Source organism: Meleagris gallopavo, chromosome 2 (assembly GCF_905368555.1).
Source record: "Meleagris gallopavo chromosome 2, MGAL_WU_HG_1.1, whole genome shotgun sequence".
NCBI classification, from domain to species: Eukaryota; Metazoa; Chordata; class Aves; order Galliformes; family Phasianidae; genus Meleagris; species Meleagris gallopavo.
In genome coordinates this window covers 106,375,767-106,402,110 of record NC_139405.1, presented here as the reverse complement: position 1 = coordinate 106,402,110, position 26,344 = coordinate 106,375,767, and the positions used below count along the sequence as shown (strand labels likewise).

At 47.8% G+C, this 26,344-nt stretch overlaps 1 protein-coding gene across 1 annotated transcript; it reads left to right on the top strand.

Moving 5' to 3' along the window:
• The first annotated feature begins 5,691 nt into the window (after positions 1-5,691).
• Positions 5,692-26,125, top strand: FAM167A (family with sequence similarity 167 member A). Its single transcript, XM_003204616.4, has 3 exons — positions 5,692-6,247; positions 13,483-13,978; positions 23,408-26,125. The coding sequence occupies exons 2-3, from the start codon at positions 13,607-13,609 to the stop codon at positions 23,669-23,671; spliced, it is 636 nt and encodes a 211-aa protein (XP_003204664.1). The 5' UTR covers positions 5,692-6,247; positions 13,483-13,606; the 3' UTR covers positions 23,672-26,125.
• The last annotated feature ends 219 nt before the right edge of the window (positions 26,126-26,344 follow it).

The following is a 26,344-nucleotide window of genomic DNA, read 5'->3' as shown; positions in this document are numbered from 1 at the left end:
GTCCTTCAGTTTTCTAGATTGGCCCACTCACAGCTCAGAGCACTCTGGGCCAATGGTAGGAGTGGAGATATTTACTGTGCATGCTTAATTTTTGTGAGAGCTTATCAGGTTCTAGCCTGAGCAGTTTCCCATTTTGTGATTATCAAGGTTACAGTGCTGTAATCTCATTCACTTTCCATTTGAGGTTCTGCTTCTGCTTCAAATCTCATCTAAAGAGAACAGTCAGGTTCCTCCTCAGAGCTACGCTGTCATTAGGGCATGGGGAGGAGAGAGATGCAGGAGACAGATGACAGCACATAACCATATCTCTTTATTCCATGTATGTAAAGTCTCCTAAGATCTTATAGGGTCTTTGGGCACAGATTGCTTCCAACCACTCAGTGTGGTGAAAGGCGATCATCAACACTTTCATCAGCAGGCTTTCAGATCTCCAGACCCACCTAAAGCCCAGGCAGCTGACGTGCATCTCCTATTGGTTCTGCCGGGTTTTGGATGGAGCCTTTGCCGAATCAACACAAGCCAGCCCAAGCTTATTGCCAAACATAGGGATCCTCCCTGAATCTGGTTCATCGGTGGGTGTTCACCAACTAAGTTTTGAGATGAGGACTTACAGTTTCATCTAACAGAAGACTGAATCTGAGGTCCTGCAGTTCAGGTAGCACCACTGGCTGAGACAACATTGCCAAAGGCAATGTGGGAATTGTGGACTACCTCCAAAGGGTGGTCATTGGAAGTTGAGAACTTTTCTTTCAATGGTTCATTCCCTACCCTGGAAAAAAATACCCACGAAGCAGAAGAATCTAAAAAGCCATCATATTTCACTTGCTATTTTCATAGTGAGTGCCTACAAAATGGGTCAGTTTTGTTCAGAAACAGCAACCAAAAAGAAAAAAGAAAAAAAAAAAAGGAAAATCAAACTACTGGGCGGAAAAAAAAAGTCAAAAACAGCTCTGTCTGTCTTTCACTTGTTCTCTGAGCAGAAGCTATTGGTCAGATTCAGTTTGTCATGCCACCAAAGGATGAAGTGAAACTGTTTTTTTGTCTGTCAATCACATACAAACCCAGGAAATCTCACCCAGTTCCTGCCATAGCAGTGAGCAGATGCTGATGCAGAGACCAAGAGGGGTGCTAAGGACAGGGATGCTGCAGCCTGCATCTTTGGAGGACACTGCTGTGACCCAGGGCAGCTTTCTTACAGCTCCTGTTGGCCCCTGCGGATGCTGATGAAATCACTGGGGAATTGAGCTGCCCACGCTGTGCAACCCACCCCGTGCTGTGACACTCAAAATATCATAGTGTGAGACTGAGCGTGAACTGAGAAATGGCTGAATCCTAGGGAGCTCATCCACCATCATCATGTGGCCTCTACTTGTACATGCGGGGCCTCCGTGACCTTTGCAGAAGGAGCCAGCAGGTCCTTTGGATGCTGCCCAGCAGAAGAGGTCCCAGACAAATGGGGCACACAGCTCTGAACTGGTGGTATTGATCAGAAACAGCATGACAAATATAGGAAGAGGTGGACATCTGGGATGTCTCACGTCTCCAGATCAAGGGTAGTAAGCATAGGAATTCCCTCAGTGAGTACTCCTGGAGGTGCTCAAGGATGGGCTGGATGGAGCACTGGGCTGCCTGGTCTGGTGGGAGCATCCAGCCCATGGCAGGGGTTGGGACTGGATGATCTTTATGGTCCTGTTCAAATCAGTGATTCTAGAATTCTATCTGAATCTCAATACATAACCCAAGATGGACACATCATTCCAGAAGGGAATTCATCCCATCTTAAAGCAGTATCTGAGATAAGCTTTCCTTACCTTTCTCTTCCTTAGATCAGTAAGCCATGGTAACAAATTTAGGCCAGACAGAATATTTGAGCTGAAGTCTGGGTAGGTGGTATCCAGCCCAATCCCTCCACTGTCACGTTTTTCAAGGAAGATGTCCATCTGGCATTTTACTAAGTAGCCTTACTGGAAAACCAGGTAAGACTGGAAGGGTAATTCTTGGTTCACTAGCACTTCTGGAAAATAATTTACAATGATTTTGGATGAAAGTGTATCACACATCCTTTATTTTTTTTTTTCTTTTTTTCAGCAAGATAGAGAGGAGTAGAAAAAAACTACATCTTGTTCCCAAGATTCTAAATGCTTTTTCTTCTTTGGGCTGCTGCAATGAACTGGGGTTAGCAGATTCTCAAAGGAAAGCAGTTACAAATGAGCTACTTCAAATCCTTGGAAAAGGTTATGATTTTCTTTGGAAATGATTTTCAGTTCTTCACACCTTAGAGAAGTTTTTGGAGTTGAAGGGAAGAATCACTTGCTACCTTAACACATACATTTACAAAGTTCTGCAGTCCCCAGATTGATTCTTTTTAAGCTATAAAAAAAAAGAGTTGGCTCCAACCCTTCCGTTGGGGTGGTGAACTGCAGTGAGACGATATGAAGGGGCAAACAGCAATTACCCATAGTGACACCCAAGCTGGATTGGGTCTTCCAAGTAGAGGTCCCCAGTTAAGACATGTTGCTTTTCCACGAGGATGAGCTTAAAATCATAGAATCATGAAATCATGAAGGTCGGAAAAGACCACTAAGATCATCAAGTCCATCCATCAACCCATCACCACCATGCCAACTAAACCACGTTGCACCACCAGGTCATTTCCATTGTCCTGGACATCTCCTGGTCCCTCCAGATCCCCCAGTGACCCCTGGCCATGAGCAGCCATATGTCCACAACCCCCTGCACACATTCTATGTACGCAGTGGTTCCCCTGCAGTGACCAGAGCAGAGCATTCGCTGGAGTCCTGCTGCCCTCTGTAGGTGCCTCCATCCCATTTCAAGTTTGACAAGCACACAAAAGGCTCTCTGACCATCCCAGAGGACATTCCTGGTGCAAGTACCTATGCAATGATTAGAAGCTGCTGGCAGCTAGGGTAGATCAGTAGTGGTATCCTCTTTCATTGCAGTTCTGGCAGGCTGGGCTTCAGGGACTTTGTCTTATGGAAAAGGCATTTAGTTGGTGACCAGTTAAGAAGCCACCACTGATGCTCTTCCAAGACACTCCCAGCATATGGTACTACAAAATGGCCAACTTTCGTGCCGGGAAGTCCAGCTCCTCTGTGCTCCATTTTCAGGATGCCTACAAGTAAAACTACCTCAAAGCCAGGGAAAGGAGCAGATGATTCAAATCCTAGCTGCTGTGAGCAGCTGCCCTTATGAAAGAGGAATGGCTGCTTCTTGTTTCTGGTGACAAAAAGGCAGCATGGAGGGTTGGGCAATGATTAGCTGCCTATGGGACACATCTACCTTGTAACAACATGGCACAAGAGATTTGGGTTCCCAGCAAAGCTTGAAGAGAATTACCTCTGCAGCAAGCAATTGCCAGCATCGGCTTTGCAAAACCACATCCCAGCATTGACCCAGGCCTTTATCAAGGTGTTTCAAAGGATTCAGGCGTTCTGCTCAGGGATACTGAAGGGTGTAGCTCTGGGCATGAGCAGCTTTTGCAGCTCTGAGTGCAAAAGAAAGGCCTCACCAAGCATAAGGAAAAAAATTGAGCCATACGTATGGACAGCATAGGCACTGTAGAGGTTTATTCTGACTTCTTACACTCAGTCATACAATAGAATCATAGAATGCCTGTGCTGATCATAGAATCACAGAATCACAGAATGACTTGGGTTGGAAGGGACCTCAAAGATCATCCAGTTCCAATCCCTGTGTCCTGTGTGGGCAAGGATGTCAACCACTAGATCTCAGATGCTAATCTCAGGTGCTCACCACAGGTGGTTGGGGTTAGAGCTTCATCACAGAAATGGTTTTGGTGGAAGGAGAGGATCAACTCCCCGCCACAGATGCTTTGAGTGAAGACGATGAAATAAATTCAAGCCAAAAATATTAAAAACCCATGAGAAGACTTCAGAGGGATGAGGCTCCAGCTTTTCACTGGCATCTTATGGCAGCTCATTTGAAATCCATTACACAACTAAATTAAAAATAAACATTTACAGAAGAGGGAGCGGGTGGCCATGTGTGGTCTGTTACAGCGATGACAGAGATGTCCAGCCTTGGCAGCAACACCTCAGCTCCTAAACTAACCCACACCATAGCTTCTCTTCTTCTTTTAGGACAAGGGGGAATGGTTTTAAACGGAGACAGGAGAGGTTTAGGTTGGATATTAGGAGGAAGTTTTTCACTCAGAGGGTGGTGAGGCACTGGAACAGGTTGCCCAAGGAGGCTGTGGATGCCCCATCCCTGCAGGCATTCAAGGCCAGGCTGGACGTGGCTCTGGGCAGCCTGGTCTGGTGGTTGGTGACCTGCACATAGCAGGGGGTTGGAACTGGATGAGCACTGTGGTCTTTTTCAACCCAGGCCGTTCTACGATTCTCTCTAGCCTTGAGGCCAACTTACCCTCTCTGGCCACATTGTGCAATGAAATGCTCCTGTCAAAGCTGGGTGGCTGCATCCAAATTGTCTTCCTACAAGGAAGGGGCCTTGGTCTTGCTCACTTCTGAACAATGCTGATCCCACGTCAAAACTACATGTCCCTGGGTTTTGTCCATGCCTTGATAGTGTTTGGTTCATCCAGAGCAACCTGATCCAGTGGTTGGCGACCAGTCCATGGCAGGGGGTTGGAGCTAGATGGCTTTAGGGTCCCTTCCAACCCAAGCCATTCTATGATTCTATGATCAGCACAGACTCAGGATTGTTTCAATGAGATGCTGCATGAAATTTGGTGCTAAGACTAGAAATTCAGCTACAGCCCCGTATCAGAGGGTTTAAGCATCAAGGGAGCAGCTCTCGTGTCTCCTCAGTCCCCATTCAGCATCAGCAGCCCCAGGAAGGGTGGTTGCGAGCTGCCAGGTGGCTGGGAGAAATGATTGCCAGGCTGTTTGCATTTGCATATCTGAAAATTGACAAAACGAGGGTGCTGTCCAAGCAAAAAATAATAATAATAATTGCATTTGCATCAGAAATGTGAAAATGTTGCTCTTCACTCTTTGAAGTCTGCATGGTCTTGCAGGGCTGTACCCTACGCTGGAGGGGCAGCATGGTGTGGGGAGGGGGGTGGTTGGGATTGCAGCCTGGTGATGGGATTGTAGGGATGCTGGGCTCAGGGAGGGGCTGTAAATCATTCCCCACTGCCCTGGGGGAGAGGAGGGTGGGGAAAAAAAAAAAAAGAAAGGAAGGAGGCTGGCTATGGGAAGGGGCCGGGGTAATGAGGTGTCTATGGCCAGCACTTAACCCTTCACACCACCGCGTTTGCAGGCGCTGTCCTGAGATGCCAGATGTAAAACAGCTGCATGTGGGGACAGATGTAGGGTTTCTTTCCAGAGGTACCCTCACGTGTTGCAGGTTTAATTCTTAACCCCTGGGGAAGGAAGGAAGAACACGGTCTCAGAGTCACTGAGTCACTCAGCAACTGGGCTCGTGCCTCTATGGGTCCCTTCATAGAAGCAGTTAAAATGGTTTCCAACCCTGCTGGGTGAGATGTGGGAGCAACAGGGGCTTTCCCAGTACAGCAGATGGGCAACAACTGGTTTCTGGGTGGTGCCAGCAAGCAGTGCCCCAAGTTACCCACCCCACGGCTTCCCAGAGACACCCACACAGCCTCGCCAAATTATCCCCATCCCTTTTTTCCTTCAGTATACATGCTCACCTCTAGGCAAACATTTGGGAAACATTATCTTTGAGCTCTCCCTAGTGCCAGAGGTCCCCATCTCTCCGTGGAACGTGATGGGAACAGCCACGGGGATGCCATCCGAGTGTCTCCTGTGGGCTTTTTGGGGTCCCTGCCCTTGCAGCAGCCTTCCATTGCCAGTAGCATCCTTGCCCCTCCTGCCTGGAAGGAGGATGTCTAGGACCCGGGCGGTGCGGCTCCTCCCTTTCAGGTCTTTCCAGGGTTATTGCTTGGTGGGAGGTAGGTTCGGGGCTTGGTGGTATGAATGAAAGAGAGACAGGAAATCTGGACTGAAAAGCTCAAACTGGAATAGCTCGCCTGTCTCCAGGCAACAGGCCTGACGCAACCACTGGAAAAAAAAAAAAAAAAAAGAAAAAAAAAAGTCCCTTAAATTAAAAAAAAAAAAAAAGAAAAAAAAGAAAACAACAGAGAGAGAGAGATTTCTGAAGCGAGACAGGGAGGAGGATGAGACAGTCTCCTGGTGACATCGCTCTGCAAATACCAAGTTGGAGCCCCGGGGAGGAAGGAGGGAGCCAAGATGTCCGTGCAGCGCCCCTGCTGAGAGCCTCCCCGGTGAGTTGGGGTTGGGAGGGGATACCTGGGGTGGGAGCCTTGTGGAAATGGGGCTTGGCAAGGAGCAGGTCCTCAGGGAGAGAGTACTGGGGTGGGGGCAATGGGGACCCCAGCACGGTGATGGTGCCCATGCCCGCTCCCCCGCTGTGGGGCTGAGGACTCATTCCTCTCATTCCTCTCGGCCAAAATCCCTTGGAAACATCAGACTGGTGGCAACCCGACGGTTGGGATGGGTGGAAATCACTGCAGTGCTTGCACCCCTCGCAGCTGGGGAGAGGTGAGGGGCAACCACCACCTTCCAGGGAGGGGAAGGGATTTTTCTCCACTGTGGGCTGTGGTGTAACAGAGAAGAGTCTGTCCCCTGCTCGGGACGATCACCTGTTGCTCCCTCTGTCCCCTCCCGGACATCTGCAAGAGCCCCGGAGGGGTTTGTGCAGCGCAGACATCATGGGATGGAGCCTGCTGGCCTCGCAGGGCGTCACTACCTGTGGGTTTTGAGGCAGGCACGGTGCTGAGCAGGGTGGGTTTCCACCTGCTGAGGGCTGACCAGATCAGACTGAGAAAACAAAAAAAGAAAACAACCCCAAAAAATCACCCAGAACTTCTACAGAGCCCTCTGTAAGAGCTCGGGGTTAATTGCTAAAATGAATGATCAGCCTGCACCCCTACCAACGCCGGCACAAAAGCACCCCGCTCCCAGCCCCAGTGCAGAGCTGGAAGACCCCTCCCTATTTCCCCACCATTCTCCCTGCATTATTCACCGCTGCTTTGCCCCTCGAAGCTTTCCCACATTGGGAACCTCGGTGGAAAGAGGGGGAAAATGAATGAAAACCGAGCGCCTTGTTGGCAGTGAGGGGCTGTGTCTGGCTTTGTCTGCCCAAATCTGATGGATTCCCCACTTTCCAGTGGGAACGAGACGTGAGTTTCACCCCCCCCAGCCATCGTTTTGGTTCCATGGCTGTTATTTGCATGCCGTGTCCCCTCCGCATCCCTGTGCCCATTCCGGGGGATCTGAACGGTGCATAAATAAAACAGAAAGGGAAGGAGCTCACAACAGCCCCGCAGCCATTCAGGTTTGAAAAATGTAGCAGAAACACTGCAGGAAAAAAAAAAAAAAAAGTATATATTTATAAAAATCAGCTTGAGAGTAATTCATCCTTTCGGAGGGGAGGGAGCAGGGATCTGTTTGTGAGCAACTTGCCTTAAATGAGATATTGAACAGTAATATGGGGATCAGCGCTGGTAATGCTGGGGAGGAGCAGGTCTGAGAGCAGTGCTCGTTGGCTGCTGAGGCGGTAATTGGATGGGACAGGCGGCATGTAGAGGGGATTAGGGGGTCGTGGGGGCTGATCCTGCCCCTGATCGCTTTAATTTGGAGCTGGAACTGGCACTTGCTTCTGCAGGGGAAGCTCAGTGCTGGGCAGAATGAAAGCAGGAGAAAGGTTTGTTGTTTCTTACCAGGAATGTACCCTTCTGCTGCTGCCTTTGTGCTGCATTAAGGGAAAAATAACTCCCCGTGGCAGCCCCCTGGGAAGGGAGCATTTCTCAGCCTGATCCAGCTCGTTCCCAAGGAGTCCTGGCTGCGCTGGCACAGAGGTCCCTGCCATGCTCTTTTCATGGGTGAAACCCAGCAGGGTAGGGGGGTAGTGGGGAAAGTGAAGGAAGGAAGGGGCTCTGCCAAATCACTGGTCCTTTGGGGGCCCACTGGGGAGCCAGGGTGAGGTCCCACGTCCTGCTGGGACCTTGGGGCAGTGCCTGGAGGAGCGATGCTTGCCCAACGCTTGCAAGAAGATGGCTGTTGTGGATGGAGTATTTTCACCAAGGGGATGCAAATTGCTTTTTCTTCTGCAGCCTAACCCCTTCTAATAACAATTATACCTCGCTTTATGCGGTGGGCTGAGAGGAAGTATTGCCCTCCATCCACTTTCTACGAAGTCTTCCTGGTCCCCCACTCATCACCAGAGGAATTCCTGGTTTGCAGGAATACCAAACATCTGGCAAAGCCTGGACCATTTTCATGCTGGGTTTCCACCCAACCACTGGAAATCTGCTGATGGAGGGGAAGTGGGCTGCTCAGAAGATGGGGCTGCCAGGACCCAACAGAGGCAGTCTCCATCCTGCTGCCTCAAAAGCAGCTGGCTGTGACTTGTGCAAGGAATGGGCTCAGAGGTAGATGGGTATGAAGGAACAGATGTACTTCTTGAAGCAGGTTCTGACACTACCACTGAGGCTAGAGAGAAATGCCAGAGGGAGAAGTGGTCCCCTCTTCTTATTTTCATCCATTTGTCCGGATTGGCTGCAGTCCCCCACCGCTCTCTCTCCTCCATTGCACCTGGGGGCTGTTTGGGCAGAAGGAGATGTTGGGATGAATTCTCACTGTGCTTCAGGCCACGCATGACTGGAAAAGCCCAGTCCTTCCCTCTTGCCCCCATGTATTTGCAAATGCCACAACTGCACCCTAAGGGCTGAAGGAGCAGGATGGGCTGCTGTCCTGAGCATATGAGCTACCTGAGAGGGTTTGGGGGCATTGTTCACAGACATAAATGCATGGGAACATCCAGTGCACTCAGAACCCTATTAAGTCAGTATCCCAGACACAGCATGATGTAACTCTGAGATCACACTTCTCAACCTTCAGTCAGCCCGGGGACAGAAAGCTGCTCGACTCCCTGAGCTTCTGTCATGCATTAGGTTAGAGGTGGGTCCATGTGTGAGAAAGGGACACAGGTAACACTGCTATCCCTGCAAGTGTGGGGGATTCACCAGACCTGGAACTGTGCTCATGCTCATGATGCCCAGCTTGGCCATTTGCTGGCTTCAGGATCAGGATGATCTTTGGGCTGCAGGCATCTTCTGCTGGGAGGAGGGTGGCTGAAGGTCGCTTCAGGAAGGCATCCTCTTCACCATCCCACTGCCAATCTGCTGCAGACCACAAAGAGGTCAACCATCCCCATCCCCATCCCCATCTTTTTGCTGTACCCCAACAGCTGGCTCTGCCCCCCTCCTCCTGCTCTATTCTTCATGAGGTTTCATCACCCACCAAGGATGGTGTTGTTTGGTGCAATTTCTACGTAAGGTTTTCTTTCATAGGGTGAAGGGCTGGGTGTGTGGCTCATAAAGTGAAACCCATACAAACTCCAAGAGCAAATGGCTGCCAGCAATCTGGGGAACCTCATTCTAAACACCACGGGTCATACAGAGCATCCCTGCTCTGATAACAGTCAGAGTATGGACACCCAGATGGGAACGAGACACTTGAAGATGCTCTGTATATCCCTGAAGATCCTCAGAGTTTGGCTCCTGAAGGCCAGTTGTATGAGCTGCCTAACCAGTCAGAGGGATAAAAGGGGCTAAAGTGATTTTTGATGGTCATTAATAGTGCAAGCCCTGTTTGCCACATGCCAGAAGTGTTATCCATGGTCCTTGATGGCACTTCTTCATCCTGCTAAAGGACTTCTCTCGGCATGAGCTTTGTCACACACTGAGCTGTGTTTTTATTCTCAAAGGAGATAAGCAGAGTAATGTAGACTCTTAAAATCACTGCTGCTCCTCTGCAATAAAAATGGTATTACTGCAAGTTGATGTCCATCAGGAGTAGTGAAAGGAGCAGAATAATTTTTTCCCCATGCCTATTGTAACTGATGGCTTTGTTTATTCTGCTTTTTTTCCTCCAATTTTTATCCTGAGTATTTCTCCTTCCTTTTCTTCTTTCTTCCCCTAGACCTCTTGCTCCCTGACATGTGACCTTCCAAAGCACTGCACGCCCTTATTTATGGCCCTAAATTGAGCAGGCTGTAAATGTGCAAGCAATGCTGCTTCCTGAAAGCCTCACATTCAGAGCAGAGCAGGGCACGGAGAGCTGATGGGAAGGCAGAGATGTATAAAATTTTTCAGGCACATAAAACTCCCACAGGGTGTAGCATCATTTTATGATGCCAGCATCACTTTGTGCAGTTTCCCTTTTGACCATAAACAGCACCTGAACTGTGTTGTTATCCACTACCAGTGAGATAAAGCAAAGATCTTCTCCCACCCCAAGTCCACCTCCTGCTGCCTACCTCATCTCACCAAGGCTCTCCTGATGGATGGGCATAAGGATGCCTGAGAGTGTGTGGTGGGGACAAGGTCTGCTGCATCTGCTTCAGGGGTGGAGGAATTTCTGCAGTGGGACATCACGGTGGCCAGTGGTGCCACTGGACTTGTAAATGACTGTGCATGGGTGGATAGTAATAGCACAAGGGGGAATGGATTTAAACTGAGACAGGGTAGGTTTAGGTTTGATATTAGGAGGAAGTTTTTCAGCCAGAGGGTGGTGAGGCACTGGAACAGGTTGCCCAAGGAGGCTGTGGATGCCCCATCCCTGCAGGCATTCAAGGCCAGGCTGGATGTGGCTCTGGGCAGCCTGGTCTGCTGGTTGGTGACCTGCACATAGCAGGGAGTTGGAACTGGATGAGCACTGTGGTCCTTTTCAACCCAGGCCATTCTGTGATTCTATGATTCTATGACTTGGTTTCTTAGAGTACAGGACTTCCCAAGAATTTCACGAGGTGTGTCAGGTGTGGGAGACGGAAGGGTTTGCTCTGCTGACTTGCAAAGGTGTAAAAGCCAAGCCTGAAGGCATGTTTGCTCAGTGAGTCTTGGCATGATGGGACTTCACACCCCATCCAGATGACAGTCCTGTTATTCCTCCATCCTGTTTGCACACCGCTGCTAATCCCTTTGCACTGCAGCTTACCAAGTGTGTCAGTGAAGCCGACTTTTCCATGGAAGCCTGACCCAACAAGGAAATGAAAGGCATTCTGTTGACCTGGTGAACTGATGTGTCCTGTACGTTCAGGATTGATAGCTTTCATGAAAGGAAAGGGGGAAACCCGTTGGGTTTTGGTCACCATTTTGGTGCCAACCTCTTCTTACCCCTAATTTGGTACAGCATGAACCAACAGAGAGCAGTTGTGATAAAGAAGACAAATCAAGGGTTAACTACTCCAGTTCTTTTTCTTGTGAGGAAAGTGAGCGTGGAGGCCAGGTTTGTTCCTGGGAATTAGCTAGCTCTGGGGCAGCAGGCAGGTTTGGATTACACACAGACATTTTTCACACGTACAAATTTCAGAACTCTCTTTCTGCAGCAGGTCTTTCACTCAAGTCTGAGATATCAATATGAAATTTGAGGCAGCTCCTTTCTGCCTATTTTCATTTTGGAGAAGCTGGAGGACAGATGTGAGTGTCTGGGGTCTGTCCACTAAATTATGAGAAGTTTCATATTGCACATGGGAGGTGTAGGGTGAGCTGAAATGGTGCACGAGTATCCAATCCCTCAGCAGGCAACACAAGCTGCTGGTTTGTACTGGAGACACAAGATGAAAGAGTTTGTGGAGTCTCTATTTTGATGTTGTGATGCTTAACAATGTCAGCCTTACAGTAAGAAATTATCTCTGTTAAGGAGCACCAAATCCAGCAGCCTGGCGTGTTCAGCTTTTGGACAGCTGGATTCAGCCACAGCTAGCAATCACCAACCCACCAGAGGGAAAAACGCTTGGTTACTTAATGGAATCATAGAATCACAGAATGGCTTGGGCTGGAAGGGACCGCAAAGATCATGAAGCTCCAACCCCCTGCCACATGCAGGGCTGCCAACCTCCACATTTCATAGTAGGTCAGGCTGCCCAGGGCCCCATCCAACCTGGTTAAAGTCCCTGAACTCATCAGGTGCTACCCTTTATTGACTTTGATGGGCTAGAATGCAGTGCTGGAGCAAAATTTGTCAGTGTGCTCTCAGCTCAGTACACAAGCTAGTGCATGTCCTGGCTCTCTGAATGGGCAGCCCTCTTCTCGCCCCTCCCTATGATTTATTTTTCAGCAGAAGAAAGAAAATCGTGCTGCTCCAGGCATGAGAGCTCTTGGCTACAAACTGGTGTAGTATCTGGGCTTGCTCCCACTCACCGTAAAACCCTCATTAGCATAAATAGGAGCAGGAACAAGACCACAACATGAGTAATTCTCCACCCCCAGACTGTCTGTGTGTATATTATCAACTACTCATTCAGCCCATGTGCCTCCACACAACTGTGGGATAAATCTTGCTCACTGTTGGTGTTTATTTTAAATTGAATCTTCTTTCTGAAAAGGTTCGAGTGGCATAATTATGGTCTGGGTTTCAGAGCTGCACACGTCTTTGTGGGCACACATAGCAGGGAGGAGAATGGCTGATTTTACTCATATCGCTGTGTTTTAGTGCATCCAGCTAGAAACTGCGTACGTCCTGGCTGGTCTTTCTGGGCATGTTACCAGGCAGGCAGAAAGTATTTTGTTTTGTGTTTGACATGTAGACGAGAGCTCTGGATCTATTCCTAGCTCAGCTGCAGATGAATATATGACCTTGAGAATGTCTCTTATCTGATCCCACCTGAAATGTATGCAGCAGCTGCCTGAGCTTAACTCCCACAGAGGTATTCAAGTCCTGGCTTTGGCCCAAGTTAGCTGACCCTCTCCCAGACACTACAGGGTTGCAGTCTGGAAGTTAGCACAGGTGATGGACCATTTCCAATTGGTATACTGGAGATAGTCAGAGTTGGAAACCACAAGTCCAGATTTCCCTGGGAGTAAGCTTCTGAGCCCAACCACACCAGTGTCCCAGTTATTCCCAAAACTGGCCAGGGGCCATGCTCCTGTCCCAGGCTCACTGGATGGGTGGAATCTGATTCCCATGGCTAGAAGCTGGTGTCCTTAGCAAGCCTAAATCTAAACCCAAATCTGTGAAACTGGGTGAGAAAACAAATAAATAAGTAAACACATAAACAAGTGAAGACATTTGTCCAGCTCTCCTTTTGGCTCAAACTCCTGGGAGAAGTTTACGTTGTCTTACTTTATCTGTCCCTATCTTGCATAAGTGAAAAGAAATAGGATTGCCAAGCAGGACACCCCATCACTCAGCAACAGCCACTGCTGCCTCCAGAGGACATTGGGCAGTATGATTTGTGCTCAGAAGGTTGTGTGAATGTGTCCTGGCCTCATTGGCAACCTTTTCACAGCCCCTTAAAGATTGGAGATGTAGGTAACCAGAGCTCCACTAATGGCTGGAGCCTGTCTGTTCCTGCCCCAGAAGCAGATAGCTGAGATGAGGTAACACACCTTGGCACTGTGCCTTTCCCAAAGCCAATGCTCTGCAAGAGCTGTCTCTCCCTTCTTGCTCCCTTTTCCTTTTAAAAGTGGAAAACAATCCTCTGCTTTTCTTCTAGGTATTCACCCAGGTTTGGCGTGGGGCTTGAGCAGGAGCTGTCATCCAAGACCTGGCCATCAGGGCATCCTACCCCACCTCCGACCCTTGGGATCCCACCATATGCTGTTTGATCCCCAGGGAGAATGTCCCTACCTAAAATCCAGATAGAAGAGGCCCTGGACAGAACAGACGCTGGCACTGGAAGTGCTGTTCCTCCTGATGATCACCTAAGGAGCCTCAAGGCCCTGACTGAGAAGCTGAGGCTGGAAACAAGACGCCCATCCTACTTGGAGTGGAAGGCAAAGCTGGAGGAGCAGGCATGGAAGAGCCCCCAGCCCGTTGGGGATGAGGAGGGGAACGAGGCCAAAAAGGGCACAGAGGACACTGTCCCTCTGAGAAATGTGCAGCTGCACCTCAACGGGAGCCCTGCCCAGGACAAGGTGACACTTACCTCAGGGAAAATAGGCGACTTTGAGAGCATCGATGAAGCTTTGACGTGGCTCAGGAAGGAACTGGTAAGTGGTTTCCTGTCCCAGATAGATAGCACTCTTTCTCAAGAGAAAAATGAAGGAAATGAGTAGCTCCTTGTTCCCACCTGCCTTCAATACCTGCTGGAAAGGCAACCATTAGTCACTGCAACTGCTGTGGGGGGCTGTGGGGAAGGGAAAGGTGAATGACAGCATCTATTGCCTCAGAGAAGAAGCTGGGCCAACCTCAGTGTCCTTGCTGGGATCCCAAATGCTCAGGGAATACAGTAGCTTTTATAAGTTGAGATTTTCAGCAGTTTGCTTCTTCTGCTTCTCTAATCACACATCAACACTCATATGAATACAGAAGGTATGACACGTGCATGTAGCTGCTGCAGTAGCCCTTCTCTGATGGGGTTCAGGAAGGGATGTTACACCAAGGCTGTAGAAAGGAATGTGCCTAGCTAGACCTGTCCCCTAGATTTACCCTTGCTTCTTGAGGCTGTCAGTATCCTCAGTGGGATGCTGTCTGCAGAATGCTGCATTTGACAAGCATCTGGTAATGTAATCTCCAAATGATTGCCTATTTCCCTCTTTTTTCTCTTTTCCTCATTTTTTTTTTTTTTTTTTTTTCAACTCATAACCTCCTATAAGATTTTGGGGTAACCTGCTTCCCCCAGGTTATTTCTGCACTGCCCTCAGTGCTCCTTTTTGTTTCACATTACTCTGTACCATTTAAGAAAGCATATTTTCCTTCCCCTGCTGCATGTACAGTGTCAGAGCCTGATCTCAGACCCCTCTTCAGCCAACTCTTACAAGTTTGTCTGCTTCATTAGGCTCTGGTTGATATTTCTGTCAGCCTCTCATATCAGACAAGCACACCATCTTACATAAATCCTTATTTATGGTAGTTAAAAACTAATAGATTGAAGGACTGGAGACCTTCTACCTTGTCAAAGCAAGGAGGTGGCTGGTGGCTTTCTGAGGGGACATGGCCAACATGGGGGCCAGAGCCATACAGCCTTCACTGCCCTGGCTCCATGCAGTTCAAGGGAAATCAAAAATGCTGTTAACTATGATTCAAGGAGAAGAAAACAAGACATAAATGCTACATATATGCTAAGAAAATAAATAGAGCTAGGGCACAGACACTAGAAGAAGCTCAACTTTGACGTGTTGCGTTGCTGTCATGATCTTTATAGCACTGCCCCAAGCTGCTCCCAGCCCAATTTGGGAATCTGAGGACATTTCCCAGGAAGAAGCATAGATGCATCCTTCATGGAGGCCAGGGGAGGTCAATAGGATAGACAGCCAAACTGGAGCAGCCGTTTTCAGGCTGGAGAATAGACACGTGGGCCCTTCACATGTGTAGGAACGAGACTGAGACTTCACTTCCCACGATCCTTCCCTTCTAGAATGAAAATGAAAATAGAATGAAGTTATTTGGCTCGTATAGCTGGAAACTGGCTATAATGGATATCACGTGACTCTGTTGCCTAATTAGATGTTTGCCTATGATTGCCAATAGCATTTGCAGCTGTTTGGACAGCAGCAATCTTTGCAGCATAGTCCCCATGGACTGGGAAAGCATGTGGGCTTCACAGAATCACAGAATCACTAAGGTTGGAAAAGACCTACAAGATCATCCAGTCCAACCATCCACTATCACCAATAGATCTCACTAAACCATGTCCCTCAACACAAAATCCAAACGTTCCTTGAACACCTCCAGGGTTGGTGACTCCACCACCTCCCTGGGCAGCCCATTCCACTGCCTGACCACTCTTTCAGAAAAGTAGCATTTCCTAATGTCCAGCCTAGGTCTCCCCTGAAACTTCAGGCCACATACACCTGGGGACATGTTCCTGTGCAAGGGCTTTGCTTTTGATAAACACTGAAAGTCTCTGAAGAAAACTTCCCATGCAAAACATTTTTTAAACACATCTGTGAGTTCTACTCCAAAGAATGTTTATTTGACAAATTTTTGTTGCTCTCGCTGATTTTGCCAAGATCTCTAAAGTAGTTACTGACAGAAGTGGTCCTGGATGTCAGTTTTGGTGGTGGAGATGTTTCTCAGGACCGTGGCTTTTGGAAGACAAAAGCAGAACTTCAGGAATCCTGGAATATAACAAAGTGTTCTGAATCAATCTCATTGTTTTAAGATGAGAGGTGATGACCTTAAGTTGCACCAGGGGAGACCCAGGCTGGATACTGGGAACAATTTCTTCTTCAGAAGAGTGGTGCTTCATTGGCACAGGCTGCTCAGAGAGGTGGTGGGGTCACCATCCTTGGAAGTGTTCAAGAAGTATAGAGATGTGGCACTGAGCGACGTGGTCAGTGGACATGGTGGGTATGGATTGAGATTGGACTGGATGATCTTAGAGGTATTTTCCAACCTGGATGATTCTATGGTTCAATGATTCCCACTCAGTGCTCTGGAGAGAATATCAGCTCTATCAGCTCCTAATCTCAGCCCTGAACCTCGGTCCATGCTTGCATCTGTGATGAATTCTCACATTCACAGAGGACTAGATGTAAAACCCAAGTCTCAAAATGCCCGAAGACAGGAAGGGACAGATTTTTCCTTCTTAGTGTCACAATTCTTAAAGCGTTTGCTTTGTTCTTTGGTCTTCTGCCAAAAGTATAAATTGTCTTAGAGTTCAATTCTACCCTTTAGACTGGGGTGTGGTACATCAAACATCATAGGATGAAAATCTAAAGTTTAAATTAAGGAAGAAAAAGGGCAAAGTAAACCCTATTTTTTGCTCACTTTCCATTTTCCTCTGTCTTAATTATACCAGTCTTTGCTGGACTTGGACGTGACTCACATAATTTAGAACAATTTCCCCAGAAGAGAGAGCATGTATTTGACTGACCACATAGCTGAACTGCTATGTTGGAGGCAGTGTTGTTGGTCAGAGCTGCCAGCGAGGCCATCGTTTCACAGAGTGCTGGAACAAAAAAAACGCATTTCACATTACATCTGAAGAGTGAAAAAAAATTATTTTATTTTATTTTATTTTATTTTATTTTATTTTATTTTATTTTATTATTTCTTTATTTATTTTGGTAAATTAACAAACTTCCATTTATCACAACCAGGATTTTTCCTTGTTTACCACCATTTCATGATAGTAAAGCAAACAGGAAGGTTCAGAGCAGGATATGGTTGTTTGAGTTTCTACATCTACTTAAGGCAGGATCATGGAATACTAGAATGATAGAATGATAGAATCATAGAATGGCTTGGCTTGGAAGGGACCTCAAAGATCATCTACTTTCAAGCCCCTTCTGTGGGCAGAGTTGCCAACCACTAAATCAGGAACTAGGATCCAAGACCAGAAAGGCCAGGAAGGGCTCCAGTACCCATCCATTTGTTATGGTCACCCTAATTGGGAAATAAATCCTTCCAGTCTTCCTTAATGTAAGAGATGAAAGATGAAGGAGGCCAGGGCTCAGTGCCTGTGCTATGCTCTGGTCTTCCTTGCCCTGCAGTTACAGACACAGCCAATGTGAGTATCTGGGCAGCTTTTTGAAGAGCATCCAAAAATGATCCAGTAGTCATAGCTGGGTGAAATCTGCTTCTGCCATGCTGCCTTCCATCACAGGATTCTCCCCATTTTATGCATTCCTCCAAGAGAAGGCAAATTAGTGTATGTACGATTCATCTACCTAACAGAAGGGCAAAAGCTGCTGCACATCCAGAAAACAAGTGGACCACCAGCCTGTGCTCTTAATGGAATGCAGCAGTGCAGGATGTACATCTCCATCGCTCACACTGTGCAATCCTGTCACAGCTACAAGCACATTTAGGCAGGGTTGGTTCACTAGCATGGCCCCAGCATGGTTCTGGCTTGTACCAGTTAGCTCCTTGCCAAACAGCTAGAGCTTCAGGAGTTTGCACATGCTCCCAATAAGCAGTTTGTATTAGATCACCCAATTCTGGAAGCAAAGTGAATTTAATGTGTATACCCAGATTTCCACTTAGCAGAATAGGCCATAAGAATAGGCCATACGAATTAAAGCTACCTACTAAATCTGAAGCATTAGTCCCAGTTCACAAAATGAGTGTCATCCCATGCTGCAGGGAATTTGCATCCATGTATCCAGAATCTGCTCAGGTTCAGGTTCAGCCAGGTTCAGGCTCTTCCCATTCAGAAGCAAAGTGAGGGACAAACCCAAGGTCTTACTGAGCATCTGCTGCTCTTGGTCTTTCTCCCCAGGTGACCCATCTCAGTGCCGGATTCTGCCATTTGCACATGAAGATCTGGCCCTGGTATATAGGACTGAATATGCCCACTGAGCTCCAGCCAGCCCCATCAGCTGGCACCTGCTGTGAATCTGGCCCTGAGAAGCTGATTTATTCGGACATGCAAATTCCTGCTCTTGTTTTTGTGCTGAGAGGCTCTGTGTAGGTGTATGAGCAAATTGCAGTACTCAGCATGTGTTGAACTGCCTGAAGGCTGGAACAGTTCCCTTCCTGCCTCCTGTCTCTTCTTTGCCCTCTTTGCTTTTCTCATGTCAAATGCGGCTGCTTTTCATCAATGCTGAAATAGTTTCAAACTAAAGGAGGGGAGATGTATATTGGATATAAGGAAGAAGTTATTTACAATAAGGGCAGTGAGGCACTGGCACAGGTTGCACAGAGAGGCGGTGGTGCCCCATCCCTGCAGACAGCCAAGGTCAGGCTGGATGGGCTCTGAGCACTGATGGAGCTGTGGGTGTCCCTGCTCAGTGCAGGGAGTGGGACAGATGGCCTTTAAAGGTCCCTAACAACTCAAACCATCCTATGACCAATGTCTTGCTGGTCAGACATACAGAAAAGAGCCATGTTGGAGTGCAGAGGTGACTGGACTGGTGGAGGACTAAACCTGAGAGTGGCTGAATTCCCAATGGATTTCTTCCAACGGATTAAGCAAATGTTATTTGATCCTAATAAAACAGCCAACAAGGGTGGCAAAGACCTTAACGATTATCAGTGTCTCCATTTCAGATCAATTTGCTTTCCCCATCAGGAGCAACATGAGTTGTCAGCATGGTCCAGATATTATTCTGAGTTTTGACATCAATATTAGTTGAAGAAGAGCTTCTAAAAGAGATTTTAAACAACAGGGTGACACCAAAAGTGTCATCATGGGCTTCGTTGCTGAAGCAATGAACAGCCTTGTTTCAGACTGTGGGTTGCACCACAAGGGCCTGAGCATCCAAAATTAGCCACAGCAGGGTGTCATCTGAGCACCTTTGAAGATGAAACCTCAAATCTAAACATAGACCTAACCAATTTCTCTGAAGTATTTTGGCAAGGGTTTAATGACCGGCCTCTGCTCAAATCCAAGTGGTTGCACCCAGTTGGGACGGCACCACTTCACCTTTCATTTTCTTTTGATCTTTTGGATCCATGGAAGCGAGCATTTCTCCACTGATCACTACCCTGAGCTTCACGGACCACAGGTTGGGAACCTGTCCATGGGACACTTCTGTCTTGGGAAGAGGTGCCAAGGAGTTCCATGACACCTCCATGCCCTGGGATGGTCTCTGTTGCTATTTCCCTCCATAGCAGCACAGCAGGAGGTGGACTAATGGCAGTGGGAACAGTGATAGTGTGAGTGTGACCATACAGACAGCCCATGGTTAGAGACAAATTTGGAAACAAACCTAGGCTGCATCCTGAGCTACATCTGAATATTTGGGATAAGCCACCTAGACTGGACAAAAGGCAAGGACACAAGGACACATCCAAAATATTCCCTCCCTCCCTCCCTCATTTTAAACATTCCTGGACGACTCAGAGGCCCAACCCAAACAGAAAATCCTTCCTAAGACTCGCTCATTCAGATATTTGTGGTTTTGTGATTCAATTTGCTGGTTGCAGCCGGTCTTCTGCCAGGAAGGGCTTGGGTTTGGTTCCCTTTTCCAGACCCACACAATTCTTTGCCTGCTGGAGCTGGGCCGGAAAGAGGCAGGGAACATTGTTAAAAAGTGGTTTGTGCAAGCGAGAAATACGTGAGATTGCTTCTGCACTTGGCATGCAAGACTTGGAAACAATGCATGGCTGCTGCTGGGTCTGCCCTGTGGATTCCTATGGGACACTGCAGAGGGATCTGTTGTCGTCCCATTGAGTTGCATTATAGTAGCTGTCCCTGTGGGTGAGCTGCATAAACCAAAAACCCACAGCTAGCTGTGATGCAGCCCCTGTAATCCCATTAAGTCTTTCCAGGAAGCTTTTGGAGCTTGCTGATCTAGCAGTTCTCCTCTTTGAAAGAGGATTTCTAGTGATGGCTTGGTCCTCGGTGTGGGACATCTTACATGTCTGTAATACTCATGAGAAGCTTGTAGGAAAAGGAAGGAGAACTGGTATTTCTGGGTTCTGATCCAGATCCTGCTAAGATTTTGAGTGTTTATGAACAAAGCACATCACTTTCCTGTGGACTGCCCAGTCCTGTCCATCATCACCTCCTCAGACAAGGCAAATCCTGTATCTCCTGGTGGTAATCCTTTAGTACATCATTACAAGACGATGTTCCTCATCCATCCTCCTTGCTTTCCTGGAGGGCAAAAAAGGACTTTTTCTCCCTGGGAAATCAACATATCTGACATCTTTTGCCCTGCTCCCCCGCTGACCCCCAGAACATAGCAAGGGCTCGTCTAGGACAAGAAATGATCAATGTAGGTGGGTGCAGATTTTGCCCCACACAGCGCTACCCCTCCTATACAGGAGGACCTGTGGTTGGCATGGCAATGAGAGATGCCATTTCCACAAACAGCAGGGTATGGTGGGCGAAGAGAATGAAGACTGCAGATGGAGCACTGGAGGACAAAACTGGGATCTAACACCAATGGCCCAAGCAGCTTTGTCTGTGAACCTGTATGAAAGCAAAATGTGTTCTTAGAAAAGCAGAGAAAGAAAGAACTGGTCAGAAAGATGGCTTGTAGGGGGGAAATAGCAATTTTCATTTATGCCTTTCCATAAAGGCCTCTTAATTAAATTTTAAACCCTTTTCATATTTTTTTTTATCCCATGTTCATCAAAACCTTTCATGAAAGCATTTTTTGACGTTTCTAATGTAGCTTGATCAACTGACAAGAAATACTGACCAAAGGTTAGCTCAATAACATCCATGATCACCTTCCTGATAACATGTCAAGTTGCAGAGCTCATTGTGAAACAGGGGAAAATGTCATGAATACGAACATTTTTTTGTTGCAACTCACGTGGGGGAAGAAAAGCTCCCTGAGTGGCGTTGCTCTGCTCAGTGCAAGGAAATAGTGGTTTTCAGAGGACGGTAAATTGCCCCAGCCATGACAACCATTCAAAAGGAAGTTCAGAGTGAGATTTGTACAAAAGTAACTGAAACCTCTTCAGGCAACAGAGCTGGAGTCCAGTTGCTGGCTGAGAGCACCAGGCAAGGTCCTCCATGGTGTCTCCATGGTGCAGGAGAGAGAAGAGCCTTGCTTGGCTCGGATTAACTTCCATTATTAACGTCACCTCTTGGCTTGAGCTCTGAGCGTTGCAAAGGGCTTCCCAACAGCTGCAGAAAACACCTGGAGCAGAGCCAAGCTCTTCCCTGTGAGCCTTTCAACCTCCTAACGCTTCACCTTGCTGTGAGACTGGCAGTGCTGCAAAGGCCAATCCTGATCTCTTTGAAGGCATTGCCTGCAGAAGGAGAGATTGTGCCACAAACCAAAGCAATGGCAGTGCTACCCTGATTGATAGCCTGGTTGCAGCATACCCCACTTCATGTATCATAAAGACCTTGTGTAGAAATACCAGGGCCACCTGTGGAGCATCCTGATGTGAATTTTACCTCCTCCTTTCCTCTCTGCAGTTTCATGTTCCAACCACCAACCAGGAATAAAATGACCTCTCACTCCTATCTTCTGTACCTATAAACAAAACAGCTTATTTTCATGCTTGGGGGCAAATTGGTATGGCCTGGCCATGCCCATGCTGTTAGGATCCAGGCAAAGTGGTTGCATCCTAATGCCTACCAAGGATGAATCCTACTACGTCCGCTTCTGAGGAGTGCCTATGGTGAATCACTTAGGGCTGTGTGATAGACTCAGCTCAAAGGATGCCAGGACCTTCCTCGCAGACAAGCAGAGAGAAAGACTTTGTTGCCACGCACAATTTCACATATTAATATACTTGTAGTCTGGGTCTATTTCTGAGCCTCTCATTCAGACCACGGGGAGCCAAGAAACCAGTGATCCAAAGCTGTCCCAGTGCCTCAGCAACCTTATTGTAAAATTTTCCCTATATCCAATCTAAATTTCTCCTCTTTTAGTTTGAAACCATTTCCCCTTGTCCTGTCACAACAGACCCTGCTATAGAGTCTGTCCCTTCTTTCTCACAGCTCCCCTTGAGATACTGAAAGGCTGCACAGCATCTCATGCACAGCGATGTTGCTGAGGACTGCGCATATCTATAGGGAAGAAAAAATAAAGACAAAACCAGGAGCCTTGGTACATGAGTGTTTTTTCAGCCTGTACTGCTCCCTCCATGTTTCCAAGAGTTAAAGACTGATTCAAGCCACAGGGTTCACCCTGATCTGTTTGGCTTCTTTCCCAGCACTCCCTTTTCTCTGTGGCTTTTGTGGTTTGTTGCTGTTCTGCGAGGAGGGATGTGGGGTGAGAAGTGGGTTTTGACTTCTTGGCATCGGCTCTTTGACTGCTGCTTCTGCTTTCCAGATGAAGGCTTATGCTCACCGTGAATCTTGCCAGGTGTTCACCTCTCCCAGTATCCTGTGACAATTTTCTGCTCAGTTATAAGCTGGAATTTAAAGTAATAACAATAATAAATCCATTTCCTTTCATCACTTCTAAGTCTTCCACCTTTCAGAGTTAGACGCCAGGGGAGGATAAACCCTCTGAAACACTGAGCCCATTAGCCCATGGGATAGATATTCTCCTTCCCATGGGAAGCACGGAGGCCCCATCCCAAGATCTGTGTGCAGTCAGTGAGATGAGCCACAGGAGATGCTGACTGCCATGTTCCCTTCTGCCATGAACCAAGCTGGATTTACACAGGCTGGAAACCTGTGCCAAGTAGTTGGGGATCTGTTCTCTGGGGTTCTTTTAATTGGTTCTTTCCACCTCTAATTGCTACTTCTCACTCTGTGGCTGCTCCCTTGTGAGCAAAATTAATTTGGGCTTTGTTTAAGGTTGAGATGGAGGCTCTGAAGCTCGCACTGACTGATATCCCATTCAACAGCCTTGGCATGGCTGGATTTAACTCCAGTTTCTCAGTGCTCCTGGAAATCTGACCAAGCACAGGCTGCTAATGCTAAAGATTCATCATCCTGACCTGAGATGCACTGCAGGGAATACCCTAGCCTCCCTCCCAGCTCTTTGCATCTCTATCAAAGCTACATTTCTCATGATTTGCTGCAGCCTCCAGCAAGGACCGCTACGAGGAATGCATTTGCTGTGCCTTTGCTGATACTCTCTTCCCTCCCCCCTCTCTGTCGTGTGTTCCAGGCAGAAATGCGCCTGCAGGACCAGCAGCTGGCCAGGCAGCTGATGCGCCTCCGCAGCGACATCAACAAGCTGAAGATCGAGCAGACCTGCCACCTCCACCAGCGTATGCTCAACGACGCCACGTATGAGCTGGAGGAGAGGGACGAGCTGGCGGATCTCTTCTGTGATTTCCCCCTTGTCAACTCCTTCAGCCTCTCCACGCCTCTCAAGCTCATCGGGGTCACCAAGATGAACATCAACTCGCGCCGGTTCTCGCTGTGCTGAAGAGGGAAGGATGAGGGAGAAAGAGAGAGGTTTGGGCTCTCTCTGCCTAATGGCTGGGCACAAAGAGGCCTCGGAGGGGCAGAGGGATCAGGAGCAAACGGAGAACCCACCGCTGGTCTTGGTGGCAGGGCAAGGCAGCAGAATCTGGCACCAGGATGGCTGAGAGATGCCCATTGGGAAGACAGGACCTGCAGGAAGCACGGAGAGCATCTGAGCCCAGCATTTGCTCTTAGCCTGTTCTTTTGCAAAGTCCCTTCTCCCCTTTATCCTTTCCCTGCAGTAACAAAGAGGTGATGCATCTCCAGTGTGGTTGGTTGTACTCAGAAGTCCAAGGGGAGGTTTAAAGATCAGCCAAAAAGCAAGGGAAAAATCCCCCTTCCCTTTTCTATTACCTTCTCCCAGGCTAGAGCTGTGGCTTCAGAAAATACCTCTCCCTTCCCTGGATGTTTCCTCAGATCTCCATCTTCTGCCTCTGCTGCTCCAGGCAGGAGGTCTCTGGGGCTGCTTCAGGTGGAAAGATGGCTCCCAGTGGAAAGGATTCATCAAGTGAGGGACAGCGGGTTAAATGTATCCCAAAATGCGGTGAGAATGTGCTTGCTGACTTGTTCTGATGAGTCCACTGTATTCTACCTTACTTTTGCCTGTGGTATCTATTATGGATGGATTGTGGACACATTTATGTAGCCTTTAGGTGGCCAGGAGTCACTTGTGTGCCCTAGAATTTATACCCAGAGCAATACATGTTCCTGATCTCATTGCCAGCCATGGCCACAAGGCAACCTGCGGCTAGCTCCAAAAGTGGTAAGATAATGGATGTAGTTTACACTGATGAAATCCCGTATCAAAGAAGTCACCTTAGGCTGACATTCTCCCAAAAGTAGCACCAGCAAATCCTGGATTCTCTGTAGCAACACACATCCATCAAAGAAAGGACACTCAAGAGGAGAAAAGGGACTTCTGCATGATGAGCATCCAAGTGCAACCATAAAATTAAAGGGAGAAATATTGCTGTGATGAGCTGCCGTCAACAAGCTTTAGACCTGCAGCAGACACATGGGATTCTTTCCCTACCAGGCAGTGTGTGAGATGGATGCTGTACTTTCTTGCCTTTCTGTGCACGCTGCTGCACGCTATGCTGCAAGGCTAGGGACATGAGTGGTCTAGCCACAGCAGCCCTGGGACACCTGGCACCAAGATAGTCTGTCCAGAGGGTGTTTGGCTGTCTTTAGGCTTCAGCATCTCTCAACCCATCAGCCCTGCTCTCTGCCAGAGCAGCTGAGAGAAAGTGACTGTTTCCACGCAGCATCAGCCCAAGCTCTGGAAATGAGCTGGACATGCGAGCCAGTGCTGAGCTGGAAGCTGTGTGGCCATATGGATGTGCCTCTGCCTGTACTTGGCCGTGTCTGTGAGCTGTGTGTGTGCATCAGTAGTCGTGTGTGTGTGTGTTTGTGAGCCCGCAGGCTCGCATCATGAAAGGGTTCGTGGCCACCTGGGAATAGGGGCTGTTTTCAATGCCCTGCCTCCAGGGGCTCCATTGGATGTAACCCCACAGCGATGCCTCCCCTCCAGTTCATAACTCACAGGGTGACATTTCTTTCTGCTATGGAAGAAGATATTTGGAGGGCACAAGAGCTCTGTCTATACTAGTAAGTTAAGCAGTGTTGTGCCTGAATGTTGAAACTTGTACTGCCCAGGTACCGATAGGGTTGTGGCCAGACTGCCAGTTGGCCTCTGGACAAGACAACCAGCCGTGATGCCGTTTAGTTTACTGGTAGAAAAATAGCCTTATTTCCCCACGGACATTTTGAGGGGGGGGAAAAAAAAAAAAGGGGGGAAGAGAAGAGAGAAGAGAAGAGAAGAGAAGAGAAGAGAAGAGAAGAGAAGAGAAGAGAAGAGAAGAGAAGAGAAGAGAAGAGAAGAGAAAAGAAAAGAAAAGAAAAGAAAAGAAAAGAAAAGAAAAGAAAAGAAAAGAAAAGAAAAGAAAAGAAAAGAAAAGAAAAGAAAAGAAAAGAAAAGAAAAGAAAAGAAAAGAAAAGAAAAGAAAAGAAAAGAAAAAAGAGAAAAGAAAAGAAAAATCTCATTGAAATTTTTCTTTGTTTACTTTTTTAATTAAAAAAAAACTATTAATGTCTCATGTGGCTTTTCAGAGGCATTTTCGATCAAAAATAGCAGCGACAAATTTCAGTGAAAATAATGCCTTAGAAGAGGGGGACTGTCTCTCTCTAGGGTCACCTAGAATCAAATACAGAGAATTCCTGCCTCTGGGCTCTTGTGTGGTATCTGAATGCAGAAGGTTAGTATAAGCACAGCCTTTGGAGGTCATTATATATGGAATTAGAAATACCAGACGTCTGGTTTGCAGACGTGTATTTTCTGCAGCGGGGATGGTTATGACTGCCAGCTGTTCATCGAAATGCACAATTTTTTTTAATTATAAAATGATGTCTGTATCGATTTCTTGCCTCTGGTCTCTCACTGTGCTCAATGGCTCCAGTTCTGCTTGCAGAACAGCCAGGGAATGCATGGGGAGTTTCTGTCTGGTTCCCAACCTCTAATAGCCACCATCAGCAATGACCCAACAAGCGATCTCCTGCAATGCCCAACTCCACAACCAGTCCCTTTGCAAACGCAGACAGCAGTGGAAGGCAGGAGACATGGTTTGAAGCACCAGGT

Bases quoted from the DNA above. Each gene is read 5' to 3' on its own strand.
- FAM167A (XM_003204616.4), top strand. From the start codon at position 13,607: ATGTCCCTACCTAAAATCCAGATAGAAGAGGCCCTGGACAGAACAGAC. The intron at 13,979-23,407 runs GTAAGTGGTTTC...CGTGTGTTCCAG, and splicing joins CGTGGCTCAGGAAGGAACTG to GCAGAAATGCGCCTGCAGGA.